The 23309-nt window shown below is 31.6% G+C and overlaps 2 protein-coding genes across 3 annotated transcripts; one reads left to right on the forward strand and one right to left on the reverse strand.

The window, feature by feature from the left end:
- Positions 1-72: 72 nt before the first annotated feature.
- On the reverse strand, positions 73-8106 carry LOC128186133 (receptor-type tyrosine-protein phosphatase alpha-like). Of its 2 annotated transcripts, none has more exons than XM_052855868.1 (14): positions 8002-8106; positions 7033-7183; positions 6732-6837; positions 5303-5362; positions 4997-5038; positions 4745-4826; positions 4562-4649; positions 4351-4427; positions 4107-4229; positions 3523-3645; positions 3152-3297; positions 2495-2630; positions 2229-2319; positions 73-1854 (listed from the first exon to the last, which is right to left on the reverse strand). In XM_052855868.1, the coding sequence occupies exons 1-14, from the start codon at positions 8029-8031 to the stop codon at positions 1823-1825; spliced, it is 1287 nt and encodes a 428-aa protein (XP_052711828.1). In that variant the 5' UTR covers positions 8032-8106; the 3' UTR covers positions 73-1822. The 2 variants fall into 2 exon arrangements, with proteins under 2 accessions (XP_052711828.1, XP_052711826.1); XM_052855866.1 differs by having other exon boundaries at positions 7033-7186; positions 8002-8098.
- Positions 8107-10030: 1924 nt separating this feature from the next.
- Positions 10031-14112, forward strand: LOC128186132 (tyramine receptor Ser-2-like). The gene is made up of 2 exons (XM_052855865.1): positions 10031-11197; positions 13227-14112. Exons 1-2 carry the CDS (start codon positions 10681-10683, stop codon positions 14042-14044), a joined length of 1335 nt encoding a protein of 444 aa, XP_052711825.1. The 5' UTR covers positions 10031-10680; the 3' UTR covers positions 14045-14112.
- Positions 14113-23309: the final 9197 nt, after the last annotated feature.

The following is a 23309-nucleotide window of genomic DNA, read 5'->3' on the forward strand; positions in this document are numbered from 1 at the left end:
TATACTTTCAACATTTTGAATGCCATATCAGAAAAAAGTATTTAAAACATATTTTAAATACATGTAAGATAAAAACTATATGATATTCAACTTGAGTAAGAGCAAAAAAAACAGAACAGAATAACTGGATAGATTGTTTACAGAGACACGTAATTAGTTTTAGTTTGGGTTGTTTGGATTCAAAAATTCAAATCAAAACTGAAACTAATTACGTGTATTATATATAAAAAGCTTCCCAACTATACATGTTGCCTAACTTTTCCAGAAATACATCATACATCAGAGAAACGACTTTTCCAAACAGCAAGCAATGTTCGGGGCTGTTTATGCAAAAAGGAGATATAAATCGCAGATATGCCATATATGATTCTGTAGATAATTTGTTGTAGGCAAAAATTAGTCTTCAAATGAATGCGTTAATCGTTAGGAAATGTTTATCTAAGTGTAGAATGAATAAGAAGATAGACAAATCAGCTTGAAAAAGTTTTTACTGGTATATTAAACCTATGTAAACATAAACAGGGCACGAGCCTTGTTTACATGACGAAGAATTGTGAGCCCTGTATCTTGCTAAAAACTCATCGAATGGCTCCCAAATTTCATTTGACCATTAAAAATACATTCCTAAAGCATTGTAAATAATAAAAACCGAAAAATAAAATTTGACCAAAATCGTGACCATGCCCCTATAAATCTAAATATATATAATAAACATACATGTATATCACACATTTGCAAGAATTATACATTGTTAAGCACTACTATGACTTGTGCATTCATGTATTTTATAAAGGAGATGATGTTGTTTTGTTCATAAGCGAGATGTCAAAATTTTGATAAATAATTATAACTAAGGAGAAGATAATGGCTAGTTATTGAACATTTGATATGTTAAAGATGTATAATTTTTTTGGTATGAGTGAAACAAGGCGAGGCTAAAGGCGTAAGAGAAAGCTTGGGTCAAAACCCGCCCTATAACTCATATTCAAATAAAATGATTAAGTGATGTTAGTTTCGTAAACTTCCTATGATATAACTTGTGACATAATTTTCTATGATCTCACTTATACACATGTGCATTAGTGCATTACCACTTTATCAAAGAGATGATTCTACGTAAAGTAAAATTTTTGCCATTTTTTTAAACAGCTAATTTTGAGTTTTAAATTTTAAATACACTATCTGTATCATTAGCTCATTGGAATACATTTTAAGTAAATTTGCCATTTAAAGCACATGTTATCAAATTGTTGAATGGAAAAAAAAATAATATCAGGTTTAATCGTCTAAGTGAATACATATTCATGCATATAATTGTCATCATGCACAACACACATTAACTATTGTTATATGATGCATATTTTTATCATTCTTAATATAAATCTATAAAATCAGGGCGTTGTATTTACATCACGGCATGTGATGATTTATAAAATTTCAACTTCCCAAAACATGGAACAACTGTCCTTTAGATCAGTGATTGACATTTAAAATATCCAATCAATTTTAAAAAAAATTCGTACACAAGTTGGCCTTGAATATGCTTTGATTCTTCCCGCCATTGATTATCAATGGGAAATTAATCTAACAACAATTTCACATCACCATTACATTGGTTAGAGTAGTTGTCAAAATTTGTATTTTTTGTTATACAATATATAATTAAGCGAACGAAACTTAAGTATTAAAGATTATATATAATTGCAATAAATAATGTAAGAATCACAGTGGTATACCGTACAGTCAGTTCATTTTAACATCATGGATGGGCTTCTGTCATTTTCCTTTGTTTCCGCGTCGATTTCATCTCATTCATATGTGATTAAGGGAGCTCTTCATAATCTAATGAATGTTCTAAGAAAGAAAAAAAAATACTTTTAAAACCTTCCTTATTTAATTTCAAATAACCTTGTTTAAAATGGGTCTAATATAACTTTGCATCACTCTAAACTGCCCCGAATCCAGTTTGAGTATTCGTTTAATATGAGCTCCAAAACCATTTTGTTTATTATATCATGTAACTAATTTTTTCTCATCAGAACTATGCATAACAAATCAAAGAAAACTTTAAAATATATTTTAATTAACACTTAATATAATAACGTGTAACTAGAATATGAAACTTAAATTTTGCATAAAAAGATTTGAAATTTAAAATACAAAGAGTGTAATCGGTCTAACTTGTTTCATAACCTAAAAAGTAAGTGACATAAAATCTAAACACAGACCTTGTTGTTCAGTTGTAGAAATATCATTACTTGTAAGTATATTTCGTTTTAGATATTCATGGAGACAGGAGTAAACCAGTCCATAAGCTTTCTGTGGAAATGAAAAGTCATTCAAACGTTTATCTTAATTGAATCTCTAGAAACAGTTCTTAAAACAGAAATTACGGATACATTTTTAAGTGTTCAACTTAAAGGCGATATATGACTCAAATATATGCTGTTTTAATATCAACCCCCTCACCACCAACAATATTATGTATATTTACCTTTGAGATAATTGACATTCGTTCATCAAGAAGGTTTAAGGTAGCCGCCGGTACATCGATGACCTCTGAACCAATTTCAATTTTCTGTATCAAGTAGTCCACTAGTACAAATATTCCACTCCATTCTACCCCAGATCTACAGAAACATTAGAATCGTTACACATTTTGAATCAAAATGGCTTGATTTTATAATATTTACTATTATTATAAAAAGAAAGCATGGCTTGATATTGAAAATGTGTAAGACTTGTGATAGGAAATAAATTTCTCATAATTTATTCACTGTTTTTTATACTAACGGATTCTTTTGAGAGGAAGATGATGTTTAAAAAAAAACTTTGTTAACAGAAGAACTAAGTGAGAAAATGCTTGTCAAACATGTCTTAATTACCCAACTCCAATTTCTAGGGACCATACAGAAATTCTTCCCCCATGAAATTTAAATGAATAAAGAAACTTGAAGAATGTCTTATTTTCTCAATTATCTTATGATGGCATATTAAAAAAACCGAAAAGAGTTTAGCTCTTAAAGAAGAAATATATACAATTGTTTTAAATTAAATTACTTAAAAACTGATGAAAAAACAAAATTTTCCACCAGTTTTCTATCCTTTTGCTTAAAAATTAAAACATTGAATAGTTCACGACATGACGTACCCACTATGGACCACAATAGGACTGATGTGTCTGCTGGAATGGACATTTAACTTCACACTTTTAATGCAGTCAACAATATCTTGAGCAATAGAAAGATGGTTCCAAGCATAAACATGAAACTGGGTTATTCTTCTGTTTACCTTTTTCTATAAAAAAAAAAGTCCAATAAAACACTTTGTTTCCTTTATTAAATCAAATTATTACTTAAAAATGAATCTGAAATCAACAAAAATGCTTTCAGTTTTTAGGAAAAGTCAGGGATCCATAGGGTAATATACAATAATATTCGTTTGTCATAAAATAATATAGAAAGTACGTTTGTTCCGTTGCGAAAACATTATGTATATCAACTTATCAACATATAAACTTACCCTACTCACAACAAAGTGACGGATTTTCATATTTTGACCATACATAAAAGTGGCAATCACTGTGATCTTGATGTCACCGTACACACACTCCCTCCCTGGTTGGCGACTGTAATACCGAAAACACTACAAAGAAAAACAATGCAATGGACAAACAGGTCATCTGAGTAAGACTTGTTTACTTTAACCACAGCATAAATGAATCAGTTCGACAATTTAGAAATTCATATGAATGTTGAAATTCACATTAAAATACCAGTAACTTAAATCAAGGATTTGTATAGTACCTTTCTGTTATCTTCACAAACTCTTTGCTGTGATACAATAATACTGTATCTTATTTTTGGAGTTTCATCTAATTGTAGAGAGGACTGGATGGTCGTGGCCATTTGTAGACTATATTAATTTCATTTAGATAAAGAGTTCTATTACAAGATAAAGAAAAGGTTCAACTAACTAATGGTCTTGACCAAAATATTTTATTAAAACTTTTAAGTTAGTTCTAATTGATAATTTGTTGACCGTCCAGTCTCCTTAGTGATAAAACTTATTTAGACATCATAACAAAACCTAAGTAGAATATGTACCATTTTCATTTCATTTAATGGAGCCAACATGATTATAGTTGTGACGTTTTGCTCCCATACCATTCTCCAAAAATCCACCATCGTTCGACGCTGGGGAAACTGGGTTATTATGTATCTATTTTGCTGCAAATTTATTAAATACAATCTTATAGAAATTGCATCAATTACACATATCTAAGTGCTATGAAACTGTATTCATATCATTGAAGCTTACTAGAAAAAAAGATAGTGTAATTTAACTTACAAGAACATGGCTTGCATTAATATAACTCCCTTCAAGTATTCCATTTTCATCCAACAGTTTTACTCTGTTAAAGTCATCTGTATTATAAACATTTTTCTTTAAGTTATAGATATACATGCATAAACAAAATACATGGTACTACAAAGGTGTCCTATGTTTCTGCTATTTTAGATTTAAGATTTGAAAATATCCCTATTGCAATGTCATTTACATGGAATTGTTGAAGTCCTGTTCTTCTCTACATTTTGAGGATAGTTTCCGACAGTTGCTATACAACTTGACACTAGCTCAGCTAACTCCTACAATGAATTGATAATCGATTTTTTAAAAAAAAAATCTGCTACGAGGGCAGAAATACCTAACTACCTGAAGAATCAATATATAGGATACGCACTGTATATTCTTTGAATAGTTCAATTCCATCGTCTCTTAGCAGTTCGTGGACATGATTTTGGAACATATCAATTTTAACTGGTCTAAAAAAATAGTTATAAGCGTATATTAGTGAGAGTCCGTTTTTGTTTCACTTAAAATACAACCTCATTTTAGATTATATCATTAGACCTGATCTCAATCGTAAATTTGCAATAAGCAGAAGTTACGATAGGAATGATATATATAAGTATTGAAGAAAAATGATACTAACTTTATTTTAGATACTTTTGTAATGGGAGTATATCCAATGGCACTGAAAAATAAACATGTAGTCTAATTCAGGAAAGACATATCAGAGAAAAACTAATTTTGTTTTCATCTTATGGAATGTTGAAATGGCTATAGTAATTATACATGAAACATTTAAATCTATTTCGATTAATGTGTTTAATTCTTTTATGTTCTCATGAATTCTGGTTTGTTTTTGTTTGTTTTTGTTTGTTTGTGGTGTTGGAGGGGGGATTGGGCGGGAAAGTATTTTTTTAAATTCTATGAATAATTTAATAACTGATCTTACCTTGCAGTGATATCAGAAAAAATCAAATCGTCATAACTTTTGACATTGAATCCTCCTCGTCTGTAAAAACAATTATTGTTTGCTAGTGTAGAGTACACTTATTGTTTTTAATTCATTTTTTTACCTTACATATGTCTCAAGATATGTGTTATAATTATAAATAATGTGAAGGTATATTTCTACTCCAGAAAATTTATGTTATTTTTCATCAAGGTAAGCGTCTTAAATGTGAAAAAAATAGAAACTACCTCTTTGTATTTTTAATTTTATTCAATAAACGCATGTGCAAACATGTTTGAACATGTATTGCTCAAAACTGATTTTCAGTACACACTCTGGTAACAATTTCGTATCATCTGGAAAAACTCAAGAAATATCTTAAATAAAATACATTGATAATTGTAATCAACACTTTGTCGTAATAGAGTTAGATATTTTATCTTAAGAAAAAGATTGAATTATTGATTTGTACTACCCACGAAGGCTCAAAAACTTTAACAAGTTTATTATTTTTCAAACTTTGAATTTGACTACAATAATCAAGATGGATTTTGAGCAAAAACCATTAAACGCTTGTAGTATTTGCCTGTAAACATTTTACTTGTCGATTGATTATATATAAAAGGAAAAATAGGCTTCATATTTTTTGGGGGGTCTTTCTTGTAACGATTGGTCTGGCAGATTTTATAATATATCTGTCTACATCAATACCAGACAATTACATCATATTTACATGTATCTATGTTAAAAAATTAGAGGTAATTGTCATTAGATTCTTAAAGGGGCATGGTCACGATATTGGTCAAGAAAATTTTTCCGAATTTAATGCTTACAGTGCTTCGGTAAGTCATTTTTAATACATGTAGGCAACCAAAATTGAGCGTAATTCGCTTAGTTACATGTATAAACGAGTTACAAGGCTTACAATTCTTTGTTATGTAAACAAAGCTTTAGTTTACATTTTTATGTTAAAAAGAAAATTCCTGTTTTTAGACCTAAAATGAATGTGTTAAACAAAAGGAACTGTTTATTTATGCTTTAAATGAAGCAGATAGTCAAATCAGCTTGAAAAAGAATTTTACGGGTATATTGATCCTATGTAAACAGAAACAGGGAACGAGCCTTATTTACTTGACAAATTGCGAGTCCTGTATCTTGTTTATTACTCTATGACTAACTCTTAAAATTCATTTAATCATTAAAAATGCATTCTGAAAGCATTTTAAATGATAAAAAAAGAAAAAAGAATTTGACCAAAATCGTGACCACGCCCCTTTAAGGTCATGCAATCATAAACTTTGCTTCTATACCACATGATCGACGGTTGAAAATTATTTCTTTAACAAACACACTTGGTTTTCTGAAATATGTTTTCTTTATTTATTTTTACCTATAGAAACTGCATATGCGTGTATCTAGAATGTCTTACCCACATTTTCTGTAAACCAAGATGGCAACAACTAACAATAGACATAGAAGAAATACAACACCCATCGTTACAGCGATTATTATGTTTTCCTTTGGCGATGTTTCATCTAAACAGCAAAGTATATATATATTTTTTAAATCATGTACAAGAAGTGTCATTGGAATATACAGACATGTATGATGTTTGTCGATTAATATAGCAAAAATATTGACTGTAAATGTTATATTTCTATTATATTAAAAAATGTACATTTAATACCTCTATAATGCTTATTGCCTAGAATACGAGTATATACACATACCCAATTTACATTGGTTTTCTGCGTTAATGGTCCCAACACAATGACAGGAGCCATTTCTACATACCGCACCTGTGTATCCGCCACATTCACCCAGGGTCAAGCAACGATCTCCTAGTTCTGCCTCAGCAAACTTGAACAATAGGAGGCTTACCTGCTTTTTAAATCATATTTATCAAAGGAAAAATTGCCACAACGTAGTATTTGTATCAAGTGTTGTGGGGTTTTTTTTTTTTAAATACGGTTTTAACAAAAGAAAATGTAATTTCGGGTTAAAGGTTTCTTTTAAGCTATTTGCTTTGATTTTCTTCTAAATTCAATGTAACTGAGCGAAACGCCATGAACACAATTAGACTGTCAAAATTAAAATTTCACAAGTTTATGCAAAGAATGATCTGCAAGGGTATTTTCTATTGAACTTATAATTTGCATTTCAGTCTTTCGATTAAACATTCTTGCGATAAAATGGATATTTGTGGAACTATACACATACAAATGTAAGTAATTTCATTACGTATCAATTACTTACTAAAAGCCTTACTGATTTTAAAGTAATATATACGATGGGCTGCGTTTTACAAAAGAACTTACGACTTACATTCAAATTTATGAATGCTATGATTTATTCTTATGGCTGGAAAATATAACTATCAATGGGAATTGAAATATTTGTTAACAAATGGTTTTATGTCAATTTTGTTCTCTAAAGATCATTTTACTAGACTGTAAATATTTACGACTTTTTCGTAAGTGATTTTGTAAAATGCAGCCCTGTGGGTTATCTGCATCTAAAATCGTAACGTAAATTTTTGAAGGATTTTTCTTTTTAAACACCACAGAAAATACGCCTCCATAGATGTCATTCCAAACTTTTTTTTATTATGTCATACATAATTTATTAGGTATTCTGATTTTAGAAAATGAACGATGAAAATCCAAATATTTATAACAAAATCAATCTTTTGTACTTACCTGTAAAATCATTTGTCGTATTCTCCGCATACTTTAATTTCAGACAAGGAAGTATATGAAATCACGTTCTCAATGGTGAGACTGTACTTTTTCAAGGACGAATTGAGTTCTTAAGTTCTCATGTACGCAGAATGTAGGGTTATGCAATGGATTAGACCATAAAGAGGTTTGGTTTAGGTCTCACCTATATCAGTTCCATATTAACATCATATCACATGCAAAAAGTTTGAGAGACATCAAGATCATTATTAGAATAAAAATGACGAAAATCTTATCAAAGTTTAAATCAAACAAGTGTTATACATTATAATTTCTCAAAATCTCGAGGAACACTAAAACACTGAAAAGTCATCATCATATTAAATCAATACTCGTTGTTTACAAATATATGTTAAATAATTCTGTGATGTCATATACATATGTCATATACTAATATCAAACGCCACTGAGTTTTAAATGTTTAAATAAAATGATTAATATTACATTTATTTACTGGCTTTCGGCAAAATTCCTACGCATAGCCACTCATATACACTGTTATAAGCAATGAACAATGAAAATTTCAGGAGACTTTTTAGTTTCAATAAATATTTTCTTCAAAAACTGCGCATAAATAGCTTTTTCAAGCTATTTTGAATAGCTTTATAAAGCTATAAAGCTTTTTCAAGCTATATAGCTAAATCAAGAGATTGTACCGGACTGTTATAAGCAATAAACAATCAAAATTTCAGGAGATTTTTTAGTTTCAGAACTTGTGTCCAGCCCCAATGGTAAATATTAATACAAAATATGTTCAAATCAAATCAACAAACAAGTGACTGCATATTCCTTGCTTTAGCTTAACAGTTATGTAAATAATACCGATCGTCTGCCTGTTCCAAACAAAGAAGACCGTGCAGACAACCTAGTATTAATTTCAGTTTTTCTTGTTTTTGTTTTGTTTTGTTTTCTTTTTTTTTTGTATTTTTACAATAAAGTGTATATTTTAAAGTAGACATGATAAAGATGTAAACAATTGAATTTATCTTCCTCGTTGAGTTAGGTTTTCCTATTTTTCTTGCTTTGTAATATATGTATCTGCTTATCAATATAGTATCATTTACTTTAATTGGACTGAAAAGCCTTCACAATTAGTTATTTGGTGTGGTTTTTTTACAGTAAAAGATTTGAATTTGATATTGTCGTATCGAATTTTCCGACATAAGGAGGACTGTGTATTCATGACCATTTTTAGAACTACATAAATCTCATGAAATAGAAGAACGCTGTGTAAAGTTATGGAAAACAATCATGCTTATTTAAAGGTTAAAGCAATATGAGCTGTATTTTTAATATTTAATTTTGCGGTTAAAACCTGCTTGTATGATAAATTTGCATGTAACTTAAACTTTTACGATTAACATGATTTGAAATAAACAAGAAGTTTTGTAAGAAGAAAGATTTCTCTTCTCCGGAATGTACATGTATTGCAGATCAATTTTTGAACAGGACGACAATAATTCAATTTTGCTCCAATTAAGACTTCTAAACGGCTTTCCCCACAAAAAAATGGCTAACAAAAATTTAAAAACTATAATATTTTTTGTCATTTTAGTAGAAAAAAATATTTTCGCAAAAAAAAAAAAAATTCGACATGAAAATGCATCTTATATTGTTTAAAATATATCAGAAATTTTTTTTATACATATACGCTGAAATTTTAAAACTAAACAAACTATTATTTTAAAAAAATATTCTTCATGGTTAATTTGTTAACACTTGATTTGATGAATTTAACTGTTTTCTTGTATTCTTTTTTTTTTTAGAATACGGTATCTTACCTTCTCCGCAACATAATCGTACAAAAAAGCAACAACAAAATCTTTAAAGCAGCGCAAGTTTTTTAAAATATCTCGCACATTCTATCTGTCAAACCATCAAGATTTCTGATTTTGAGCCACGAATTTCATAAATCGTTGTAAATGTTTTATTTAATTTAATTATGTTGACTTTTTGGATAAGAAACATACATCCCACACTTGATCATTGGTCATTTACAAACAAAATTTAATAAATTTAAAAAAAAAAATTATTTATACCTACAGTATTGCCATAGGTCATTAAAGTGGTAATTCCAGATCGTAAACTGTGATTCATATTACAAAGGACCCATTATCGTAAAATGCACTAGGGTGTGTAACAGAAGTGATTAGATATTGATGAAGCAGAATTTGCCGTCAATTTTGCGTCAAGGTCCCTTTATGTCCGATTTCCAGATTCAAAGACACAGGATAAATAATCCACTTAGCTATAATGACCTTCTGGTTGACAATAATCAACACACTCGCTACGCCCGGTCCCCGAGCCATGGCAGTCAGATTTTCCTTTGCTGGCCCGAATTCTGCTACAATTAAAGCATCATGCAATCGATGAATGTTGTCATTATTAAGGAGTCTAAATGATAGTCAAGTGGCGTCCAATAAAAGTTGTCACTTACCTGATGAGATTGACGAGTGACGACAGTCGCCATTACAAAACCACAACTGATGGACAGAGGCAAAGTTCTCGCAAGATTTTCAGTGCGTTGGATTGGTTTTGTAAGCAGCATATAGAAATCACAGAAACTCAAACATTGGAGTTATAATGAGTTCGTGTTTATCTTAATGCTTTGAAAAGAAATTAATAGGTGAATTTCGAGAGATGCGAATTATTATCATGGTCACTTATATAGTTGGACCTGTAAGTGGGATAATAAATATTACAGATCTAAACAAGACAGTGCCAGGAAATGAAACCAATTCACGTATAGCAGGCACTGACAATGAACTTTATTTTTCAACCGGTGAACTCGTGGCAGAGGGACTAGTTCTGACTGCCATATGCATTCTAGCTATTACTGGAAATACTTGTATGTGGATTATAGTCATTCGGAACAAAGATCTAAGAACTGTCACAAATTCTTTTCTGCTGACTCTAGCAGCGGCGGACTTAATGGTGTCCATTATAAACATGCCGGTGACAATTTTAACCATTTTCAGGGGTCAGTGGATATTTTCGGAGACTGCATGTACAGCGCTGGGCTTCATAAATATGTTGACCCTTGTGACCAGCGTATTATCTCTATGTAACATAAGCATTAATAGGTACATCATGGTCTGTAAACCTACCAAGTTTAAGGATGTTTACACCAAGAGAAACGCCATCATAATGATTGCAGGTCAGGGTTTATTTTTATAATGCCAATTATAGTCTGTCGTCTGTCCCAGATTATTGCTTCCATCACTTTTTGATGATTTTTAATAAAAATACACATACCTGTGAAAGACATACTGTTGAAATCGATAAAATGGAATATATCCAAGATATCTTCATTGAACAATTATCATTTTTCACTCATAAAAGTTCATAGGAACGAAAACAAATTTCTTATGTAGATTTATAATGGGAAATTTTACATCTTTTCTCCATTCGGAAGTACTCAAGACACTTCGCACAATTTTTCAACGTTATCATCCGGGCATATTAATGGCTGATGCAATGCAAAATCCCCGTAGACTTTCTATATTTGGATGTGTATTGAAACCCGAAGCGGTAGAGGGGGCGTTTGAAAACAGATGATCTGGACATTTTTCATAGTAGTGGATGAACGTAGTTTGAGCACAAAGGTATTTATGACTATCGAAATATCAAGCAAAAAGTGGTGGAAGCAAAAACTCGGGACGGAGTATAATAAAATATTTGGTTATCATCATATATTGTCTCAAAATATATATTTTAATATAATAAACAGTTACCGTTACTGGCATAGGACCAATCACATGTGTCAGCTAAAATTTACATGATGCATGATAAATTGAGATAAAACATGATACAGTTTTATTTTTTTTTTTATTTCTCAATATTATTTTGTAAAACTTTACAATTTAAAACCTAACTCTCATTAGTAGAGCATTTCTAAGAACATCCTTTTTTGATTAGTTTGTTAACAAATCACTTCGTAAGTCACAGCCTAGGTAATAACAGCGTACATGTAACATGATAAGCTACTAGTGATTCATTCATGAATTCACATAAACTATCCCATCAAAACATATTGTAAAATGATATCACTAGTAAGTTATAAGATAATTAATTAAATAAGTGCTGCTATTGTATCGATCCATAACTCGATCGGGAATCGTAATGTATTAATGTTTTACACATGATTGCGCAAAAGTCCGTTTCAATCGAAAATTGTAAATTTCGAAAAAATTCACTTTAAGTTTATTGTCATTATATATATATATGTCGAAGTAAATTATCATAGTTCTTCTAGGTACTTTTAATTCATATCATATCTATAACTTATTACGGTATGATCTTGATCGTCGAAGAATATTAAAACATGTAAACTAACGGGTAACATATTAATTGATATTCATATGTGTAAAATAGCATTGAAAATCATTTAGCAAAGTTGAGAGTGTTTTATTCACAACATTCGACAGCAAAAACCAAATCTTAAAAAATCAAGCGTTGAATAACCGAACTCTCAGTTAAGAACTTAGTCCTAGTCGAACATTATCCAGAACCATTACATGTCTATTGTCAGTTAATAGCTTAGCAATATGAAATTTCCGATGTAAAATCTACAAATCGATATCCCATCACATATTACTAAAAAAAAAGGACACCACTGGGGTCTAGGCTATTTAAATTTGGTATATTGGTAGATTATGTGGATGCTTTCGAATTCAAGCATATGTTATCTGTGCCACTGGGCAATTCAGAGCGTTCACTGAACTGAGATAGCAAATACCAGTTTTCGCCCCTTAGCAGCAATTTCTGTTCGAACGGGAAATCCATTTGATCACACTAGATTAGTAAATAACTGCAAAATTATTAATTTATAATAGTGACCACCCCAAAAGGTGTTGTGTTGACGTTTAATTTTGCGTTTTAACATCAAAGTTCGACACCTGTTTTAAAATGCTTAATCATGCTTAATATAATAGACTGATCATTGTATTACGTTACAAAAACAGTTTTCCAATTTTGGATCGAATGACAAAATGGAATTGTGCCTCCCATAGCTCACCCTCTCCGTTTTCGGCATTTCTGAATCATATGTCATATGACATTTATATCACCCAAATAAATGCCATATCACATACTCAAGTATCATATTTGTGTAGAATATACTAGCATTGCATATTCATTCATTTCATTATTAATTCTAGTCCCTTATTTTTTTTTATATTTTTCAGTGTCCACCTCTCTTGCCTTTGTACTTTCTCTTCCCCCGATTTTCGGCTGGACCAATTACAGCTATGCCCCTATCCAATCCATCTGCTTTAGTGATTGGGCCAAAGCACCATCCTACGCCATTTTCATGATCTCGTGCTGCTTCGGTTGTCCACTCTTCGTGATGCTGATTTGTAATCTGATGATTCTGCGCGAGGTCAGGAGAAGGAACAGAAGGGTCATGAACCGTAAAAAGATTCACTTTAAGGCGGTAGTCAACGTGATAACGGGAGGTCATAATCTGAACAGAAAACTAACTCCGGCAACATTCACAAACATTGGGGAAACGTCTTCCGGCGGAAGTGACACAATAACAATCTGTAGTGAAAGCGAGGTTATTGAAAAACAAGTCGTGTGTTCTATTCCATTGGATGATCTTTTATCAACAAAAGAAGCAACAAACCGGGCATTTCAAATTCAGATAAAATCAACACCAACTGTTAATGAAAGTCATTGTGAAAATGAGAAAGCTAAAAAGACAGATAAAAGTCGAATTAGTCAACCGCCAACTGTTTCTGCAAGTCGAAGCGAGATTCATCTAGCCCGGATGTTGTGTATCGTCGTCGTTGTTTTTGCAATCTGTTGGTCACCGTATTGCGTCAGCATGTTGTTTACAATATACTGGCAAGAAATATTTCTACCTCGATCATTTCATATGACGACTTTATTAATAGGATATTTTAATAGTTCTTGCAATCCAATAATTTACGGAGTATTAAACAAACGATTCGGAAAAGAATTTAGACGGATTTTCAATACGTTCCGACAATGTTCAAACTAACACTGTTGTTCTAGACATTTATTTATAATAATGACAAACTTAGTGGGTATAAAAACTAAACTTACTTATATATGATTTTATCTAAATTGTTCAGTTTTTCTGCCTAGCGGGGTTAAATTATCGTGCATTGTAAGATTTGGAAGTTTTTCTTCAGTTAACACCTGAAGGTGGCATCGACACACTAGTGCATTTTTTTTTTGGGGGGGGGGGGTGGGTCATAAAGAAAATTTTTGAAAATGATTGTACAAACACCTGCGATCAGGTTAGTATAGAGCAAAAAAGCCGGTAGCAATTAATGCACAATCCAGTTATTTATAAACACATATCAAAGCGGACAAATAAACTTTACATTATTTATATAAATAATATTTTTGAAAAAAATATGAATATGAAAATCAACAATTAAAGATATTTTTCAAACCTATGAAAAAAAACTACAAATCAACGGTCACTCGCATAAATGCTTAAAATGATTTATTTTTTATTTTTGGGATTTTATTCATACTGTTATAGATTTAGAAGATAAAAATAATACCAATTTATCTTTCAAAAATATATTTTTAATTCAAATATTAAGAAAAACTTGACCACAACATCTTCGGCATGTGTTCATTCATCAATATATTACACATCAATTAAGATCAAGTTTTAAGCTCTATCATACTTTTTTTTACCGTCATAACAATTTTCCCCATTTCACTGAAAAATTACAGAAAAATTTATATTAATAAATATTATAAAGCCGATATCGGTCTCTATTTGTAAAATCATATTTTTTTTCAAAAACGTTTCTTTATCGATCCATCAAATAAAATGTTTGTGTGTGTCGAGGAACCTTAACCACGACAGAAAAGGTAATACGATGACAAATTTTAATTTTTAAGTAATATGAGTCCCTCTGGTGACCTTTCCATCTGTTTTTATTTCGTCGTAGTTCGTCGTAGGTCGTTCGCCGATCGTAAGCATTTGAACATTTTTAGCTTCTTCTTTGGAACCACTAAATCAATTTCATCCAAATTAGAAATAGAGTATTTATGGGTAAAGGGGGGGGGGGGGGGGGTAAAAACTGTCAATTTGAAATTCATGACCCCCCCCCCCCCCGGGTCTGACGGTCTAAAACCAAAAACATTTAATTTTATGCCATCTTTAAAAATATTCTTTACTCTGGACATCAAACAGTTAAACTGCTGACATGATTGTAATAAGCATTGATCTTTCTGCCATAATTGTAAAATTTATTGTCCCAGGGTCAAGGGCTCTCTGACGCTATGGTAGGGCTTTAATTATTATATTTAGTAAAAATCTTCTGCTCTACTCCTAGGTATAAAGCCCATAAATTTAGTACAAAGTTATGATGCGGAAGAATGCCTCGCGGCTATGTTAAGGCTGTCCGAAGCTAAATATATATCGAAAAATGATACTATTTTAATTATCGAAAAATGCTTTAACCGAGTGAGTTTCTTTAAACTTTTATTACATAAGTTAACAGTGGCATCCAACACTATATTTGATGTATTTTTGTGACGTCATATATTTTTCTTAAGCACGTGACGGGTGTATTCTAACACGGTAAATAATCTATAAAAATCGCATCGCCACAAATGAATAATGACATTAAATCAAAAATATTTTTATGAAAAATCCTTCGATAAGTAATGTATTTTGCAGTTCTTGCTGGGGGTTCATATAAATATTTCGTTTATTTCAAATATTGTCAAAACATTTCGCACCGCCATCGAAATTAGGCACATATTTACCTTTTAGGCTCGATTTACACAAAATCGGGTCAATCGATAGGTTTCCCCCAGCAAGATTCAAAGTGGTACTTATTTTCTCTCCCGATTTCACGTAAAATATACTAAGATTGTTTTTATCTTTCACTTGTGCCAAGCCCTTTTTTATATGCACATACATATCACCATTCATTAGATTACACGTAGCATGGGGAGTCTCAAAACCATTAGTTTATGAATAGTTATTTACATATTACGAAGCTTTAAAACTGTTGATTTTTTTATACTCCATATCGGTGATATTGAATTTAGTATCACTAGTATTTACAACAGTGTCTATGTAAAGGAATGAAGCAGTTTTATTATGCACAATGAATATCACTTATTACGTTACGATACATTCCCTAAGAACGATCGAAAGGAATGCAGATCGTGACGTCAAAGTTAACTATGACGTCATATCTTATGAAGTACAGACTAGTGACTTTCTACATATCGCTGTGAAAATAATCGGGCAGCCTTAACATAGCCGCGCTCTTCCAAAATTATGAATTTCATGGCCTCTTGGTCAGGGGTTCTGGTGTTAGGGTGAGCTAGGATGATTATTTAATGGAAATACATTACTTCTTTAAAAATATTCTGCTCTGCTCTTGGGTATTTAGCCGATAAAATGATTGCATAGTAATGAAGAAGAAGAGTGCCTTTTCCAAAATTGTGAAGTTCATGGCCACTAGGTCAGGGATTCTGATGTTGGGGTGGGGCTCTAAATGAATGCAGTAATTCTTTGAAAATCATCTCCTTTGCTTCTAGGTAATACTATTAAGTTCGATGAATGAAGTACATGGTTATGATGAGGAAGAGTGTCTCTTCCAAAACTTTGAATTGCATGGCCCTGGGTCAGGGGTTCTGGTGTTAGGACAGGGTTCTAATGATCATATAGGGTAGGATGGTGTAATTTCGACCAATTTTTTTGTATTTTAGAATTGTTTAATTATTATCACTGAATATTGTGCCACAGTTTTTTTTCTATATTTGTTTTTTTTTTTCAAATATAGAAAGTTTATTGGATTAAACAATCCCAGATATTACAAATGATTTCATTAGCCTCGTAATTATGTTGCACATGAATAATAATTATGCATTGCAGAAGCCACACTGCAGTTAAACAGGTGACCGATAAGGCCCATGGGCCTCTTGTTACTATATGCATAGAGTTTGAGATCGTTTTACCTTTACATTTATTTTAGTCATAACTCCACAATGCAGCTGAAACTGTTTATCTGTCTATCTACATGTAGTTCTACTAATCTAACTTCCTTATTATTTATGTAAAGTTTTGTCTTACAAAAAAGTGATAATAAAAATTATATATTGAATGGCAATCGTAGGTTTTGGGGCTTTACTGACAAACGAATAAACAATCGGGAGGGGTTGTTAGTGCTTTACTGGAAAATCCAGGGAGTCTAATGATTGATTAATCTGTCGTTTCTATCTGCTTTTGTTCTAGTATTACTAGTTTTTTTTTTAATTTTTTCAGGGGGGGGGGGTGTCATTTTTTTCGTCTCGTTATAATTAAAAGGACAGGATGGTTGTGCCTATTTAAGACTATATTCATTTTCTTGAAAAAATGAACTTTGTATCAAGATAAAGAAAAATGTTCAAATCTAAATTTAAAATTTGAGTTATATGGATTTTGTTTTATTTTTTTTTTTCATCTTGACCTTCAACACCGCCGTACTAATATGTCCGAATATTTTTTTTTCGTCTTGCCTTTCCACGCCGTCGTATAAAAACCATTTAAAACTCTTTTCAAACTTGACAGTTTGCCATCTTTTCTCTTTGTTTCAACCATCCTGCATCGCAGTGACAACAATTTAGTTCTAGATTTTCATTGGGATTGTTTTTATTTGTTCTTAAAATTGGGCAATAACAACATTCAGCTATATATATTCATCATTATCATAGGATACGATCAATCAAATAGCAAATGTTTCCACAAAACCTAGGTACGGACAGGTTAATATAGAGATATTAAGAAATGCAGTTAAAAACATTTTTAAAACCTTCCGTCATTTATTATTGCATCTTAACGTGTTCTGAGATTATTAAGGAAACTATTTTGCGACATTGAGTAATGCATCAAAATACGTAAGTCATGGTTAAAATAAATCCATTTTCTATAGTATTCACAGCAGAGGAAAAGTGCAATGTGTATGAAAGAAAAATTAACACAAAAATTAACAACCTTTTGATTAATCCTATAGATTAACCATTTCGTGTAATCTGTGATTTAATGTTTTATTGATTTTAAAAAATATAACAACAAATTGGAATATGTCGTTCTTAAGGAAACGGTCTAAACATTGTAAGTTATGTTGTTCTCTTCCTACACAAATTTTCTACAGGATCCTCAAATAGAATAACAACCTCTCTCTCTCTCTCTCTCTCTCTCTCTCTCTCTCTCTCTCTCTCTCTCTCTCTCTCTCTCTCTCTCTGATGTTGTTTGTATACTGAAAAATAGCAAACATATACAACATTTCTATTTTGTTCTCTCTCTCTCTCTCTCTCTCTCTCTCTCTCTCTCTCTCTCTCTCTCTCTCTCTCTCTCTCTCTCACACACACACACACACACACACACACACACACACAAGACAAGGAGACCCATGGGCCACATCGCCCACCTGAACAACAATAGCCTTAACTCTGATCAAATTTGCTTCCTGGTATCAATTGCAAAATATCTGAAAAATTTAGTAAAGTAGGTGCTGTCTAAAAGAGTTTCAATTTTTCCTTACAAATTCTTATATTAAACATTAAGCCTATTCTATTGTTTTCCTTTAATAGATATTTAATTATTCCTATGTAAACGAATTTATATATCTATTTCTATGTTAAGAAAGCTCGACAGCCGTGGCCATTTTTAGACAATATTGGACTCCTTCACAAGAGGAGCTCTGTATGAAAATATTGAAAAATACCAAAAATTAAAAGATGAAATGTATGGATGGTTTCTTTCTAAATGATAGTTTATAACTTAACAAATTATGTGTAAAATTTTTAGGAAGATCTGATTGTTAATTTGGTGGCTATCCAACTTCCTTAAAATTGAAAAAAAATGTGAATCTACTTGAGGATTTATCCAGATAAGTTTCAGCCGTTCATGCTAAATGATTTTCTGAAAAGAATATTTTAATTAATTTTTTTTTCTATAATTTTCAGTATAAAATTTTAACCTTTCATTGTGGCCCTACTCTACCAAGAGGGTCATGATATTAACTCTGAATCTACACTACCATAGAAGTCTTCCTGCAAGTTTCAGCCTTTCTGGTCAAAGGGCGTGATTTGAAACTAGAATCCTCTTTATGCTTTGTGCCAAAATTTATTAAAATTGGCCTGTTGGTTCAGGAGAAGAAGTCAATAATGTAAAGAGTTATTTGACGGTCATGTACATGTAACCAGAGGGAATGACGCAGGACAAAAAGATATTAGAATAGTTCACTTAAGCTCTAGCTCAGGTGAGCTAACAAAATTATTTCAGTGTTGTAGAAGAGAGTAACGAGCGAATACTGTGGGAAAGATTTTACATTCCTGAAGGTATTAACGTTTGATGTTGTATCACTCTATGATACATGTAGCTATTGAAGTACGTGATCATTTCCACTTTATTCGTACATAGGGTCAATATTTAGAGTAGTTGATATCGGTTGATTCAGATAATTAAGTGATCGCACTTTAAGAACCTATTAAATCTATCAATTCAATTGTCACTCAGACTTGTGAAATTATGTTGGTGTGGGCAAATTTAATGGCTTAGGATTAAAAGTTCACCTGGCAATAGAATCTAAGTATTAACAATTCATGAGTTTTATTTGTCTATAAAATATTTCCTTTACAACCCATCAAATCATGATGTACTATTCAGGTTTTATATCTTAACAGTAATAAGACAAATCCAGGTGTGTATTATCATAAATTCATAATGTATGGAAAGATCGACGTTTTCCTCTCAAAAATACTCAATTTCTATTTATATGAAAGACACGCATATTTAAGTGCACATTTTCCCGCTCTCTTGGTATTTTATCTTTACAATAAAGAAAAAAACCTTAAATAAGAACTTTCAGATGATCTTCCTCTCTTTCCGGCTCAATATAAGTTACGTGTACTGAAAGCATCATCGCTGTATATATAAGTACTAGTTATGTATAATATAAACAGTTAATGCAACGTGAGCTGTGATTTTTACATTGGAAAATTTTCATGTAAAATAGTTACTCATATCTTGAATGACAGAAACAGGTAGACTCACTATGTTTCGATATATATATAAGTTAGTGATATATATATATATATATATATATATATATATATATATATATATATATATATATATATATATATATATATATATATTGAGGGGGGGGGGTGTTACCGGTTCTATTTAAAAGTTTTGACCGAAGTTTGTTCAAATAAATGGCGGTCTTCCTGAAAAAAAAAATATATTGACATATAATGAATAGCTATGAAATCTTAACTTTCATGAAATCATACGTAGTGTATATATATATATGAAGAAAAAAAAGGGCATGAAATTAATTTATTCAAGATTTGAGATTTCAGACGTCCAAGGCATCATTATGATATACATATATCTGTGATGCTTTTGATTTGAAAGACGGTTGGTACGTACAAGTATCACACTCTTGTTTTCACCGTCGTGATGTTTGGGGAATAGCTCAGCAGATTTGTGGCTATGTGAGGAACTCACGTTCACAATACCTGAGGAATCAAAATCAAAATCCGTAGAAATTAATTAAAAGATGTTTATTTCGATGAGCCGCAATTGGAAAGTGGTTTCAAATCACAAATATAAAAATATAAAGTTGTACAATTTCAGAGATTAAAAGCATTATCTAAAACACAAATGATGATGTAAACAAACATGTAAACACGAGTGAAAATAACGTACAGTACACATAAAAAGAAATCAAAACAAGATCAAGCACACGGCTTACCTATAAAATGTTTCCTTTGTAATAACATAATGGATCGAAAATGAATTATCGAAAGAATAAAATAATTACTTAAGATTTTGACATGTTTTAGAATTTAGCGGATAAAATTTCTATTTTCGTTTTGTATAGGTTAGCTTGTTTATCTCTTAGCACAGAAGAGTTCTTTTAATTTAGCGCGGTAAAATTTAAAGTTGAAATATGAAAAATTCGTGAAACTAATTAATTAATAAGGATAACGAATTACTTACGTTATTTAGTTCAATAACAAAATTAATATAAGTTGAACAGAATCTTTATAGTTAGATTTGATAATTTAAGAATTGTCATGATTTATTAATCAAATTCCCTTACAAGTAAATAATAATAAAAAAACTTTTCAAAAGTCTTAAAATAAGATTTCCTAAATAATAAATATTATTAAAAAGTACTTAGAAATAATTTCGAGCTTACCTGAGGAATCAAAATCAAAATCCGTAGAAATTAATTAAAAGATGTTTATTTCGATGAGCCGCAATTGGAAAGTGATTTCGTAAAAATCACCTACCAACGCGGTCACTCTACGGACTTGAAATTGACCAATCAGGTAACTCATTTTAAAAAGGTTAACGCCCAATTTCGGCAAAATTTCTTTGATGCTTGACACTGTTAACTAAGCCAAAGAGGTGTTACAACAATTACTCGCATTTCCGCAAAGAAGACCTGTAACAAAGACAGGATTAACTTGAAGCCGAAACAAAATAAATAAGTTTATCTACAGTACAGGCAACGCGGATCCCGTGTTTCCCGCGCCCCGTCACGGTATAAACACATCGAGGTGATCGGCCAGGTGAGACAGGTATACCGCGTTCCCATCACGGTAAACTCATCATCTACCTGTCCCCGCCACGGTAAAATTATCGATGGAAAGTATCGTATACAAGCGGGAATTATCTCCCCGAATGATAAATTCTTTATATTTAATGACGATATTTAACCAGATTTTGACAGAGATTATAATCGAAATACTTGGAGTCTTTATTACTATTTTTTTTTTATTTCATAGCTATTAAATAAATTATCAAAGTATTTAATTTAATACTTGTGCAGCATTTGCAAATAAAATATTTTCGATTCCATTATCATATTTTAAGAAGGTCGTTAAATTAAAAATTATCATGAAATGATTTAAATTGCCAATAAAATTATAAGTGTGTACGCAGTGTGATAGTGTTTTCTTAACAATTAATTGGTCCGCCTACATTTGTATTGTTTGTTGTTGATGTCCATGCGTGTCAACTAATGATGAGCAAGTGATTAAAAATTAGGGCTTCCTATAAAATTACCAGCCCGGTATTTTTAGCACGTTCCGTTCATTTCTTACAAGGTCTTCTACGTGTAAAAAACATTTTTTGTGAATTCACGTTTTAATGAATTTGTGTTGCGTTACTTTAAGTATGGCTCGTCGTTTGTCATTGCGCGAGGATTCCCACTTTCTAGTGCGTTACGTTTGCAACAATCTTTAAGTGCGAAGCCGTGTGTTCTTCAAGACTCAGAATGACTTGAATATTCAATGAGAATGACGTTCAGTGGGGCCGGCCTGAGGAAGTCGATCGAGCTGTGGTCTTGCATGCTGGATGTGAGAAGGACATGAGGGCCAAGCTGCGAGAGATGGAAGATACCGAGTGTCTATCAGCCTTTCCTTCCTCATCAACTTCTTTGCCACCTTCTTCGAATACGCCCCATCGTAATGCGAAAAATCAAATTAACGTGTATCTCTCTGAACTGGATTAAAACAAATGGAGAGTAAGGAGCCTTAGAGATACCCAGAGTTGCATAAAATTATGTAATCGAAAGATATTGTGGGTATCCCATGTCATGTTGTAGCTACCCGCCGTGACGGAGGTTAGCGTTCGCTCGCGACCGAGCCCCCCTTCTCTCTCTCTTTCTTTCTCTCTCTCTCTTTCTCTCTCTCTCTCTCTCTCTCTCTCTCTCTCTCTCTCTTTTAACAGAATAACTAGATAATTTTTTTTGAGAAAGAAATGTTGTTAAACCGTTCTTATGTTCTTACACATTTGAAAGAAATTAAGGAACATGTTTTGAAAGTTTTGCTGTTGATATTTCATGCCGATAAAAAAAACACATTTAAACATTTCAGTAAATGTATTGATATCATTTATGTGTGCATGTACATGTAATCTTATTGAATATAAAGCTACTACACATATGTAACCCGTTTCCCGTTTTCGTAACCTTACCCCTTACCTTAACCTTAAAATTGATTCATTTTACTGCGTTCTTTAACCGCTAAACGTGTTTAAGATGTTCCTTCCCGAAAAAACACCCATTATAAACTAAACGAGAGATAGAGAAATAACACAACGAATTAAACTTTCCAAACACAGTATATCATGCATCACGAACATTGTAAAAAAAACTGAACTGTTAGACATACTTCTTATTTTCTTATTAAAAATAAAACTAGTAGAACGAAACTTTATCATGGAGGGAACACGTGGTAGAGCTAGCGGGTTGATTTGA

Source organism: Crassostrea angulata, chromosome 5 (genome assembly GCF_025612915.1).
Source record: "Crassostrea angulata isolate pt1a10 chromosome 5, ASM2561291v2, whole genome shotgun sequence".
In the NCBI taxonomy this organism is placed as follows: domain Eukaryota; kingdom Metazoa; phylum Mollusca; class Bivalvia; order Ostreida; family Ostreidae; genus Magallana; species Magallana angulata.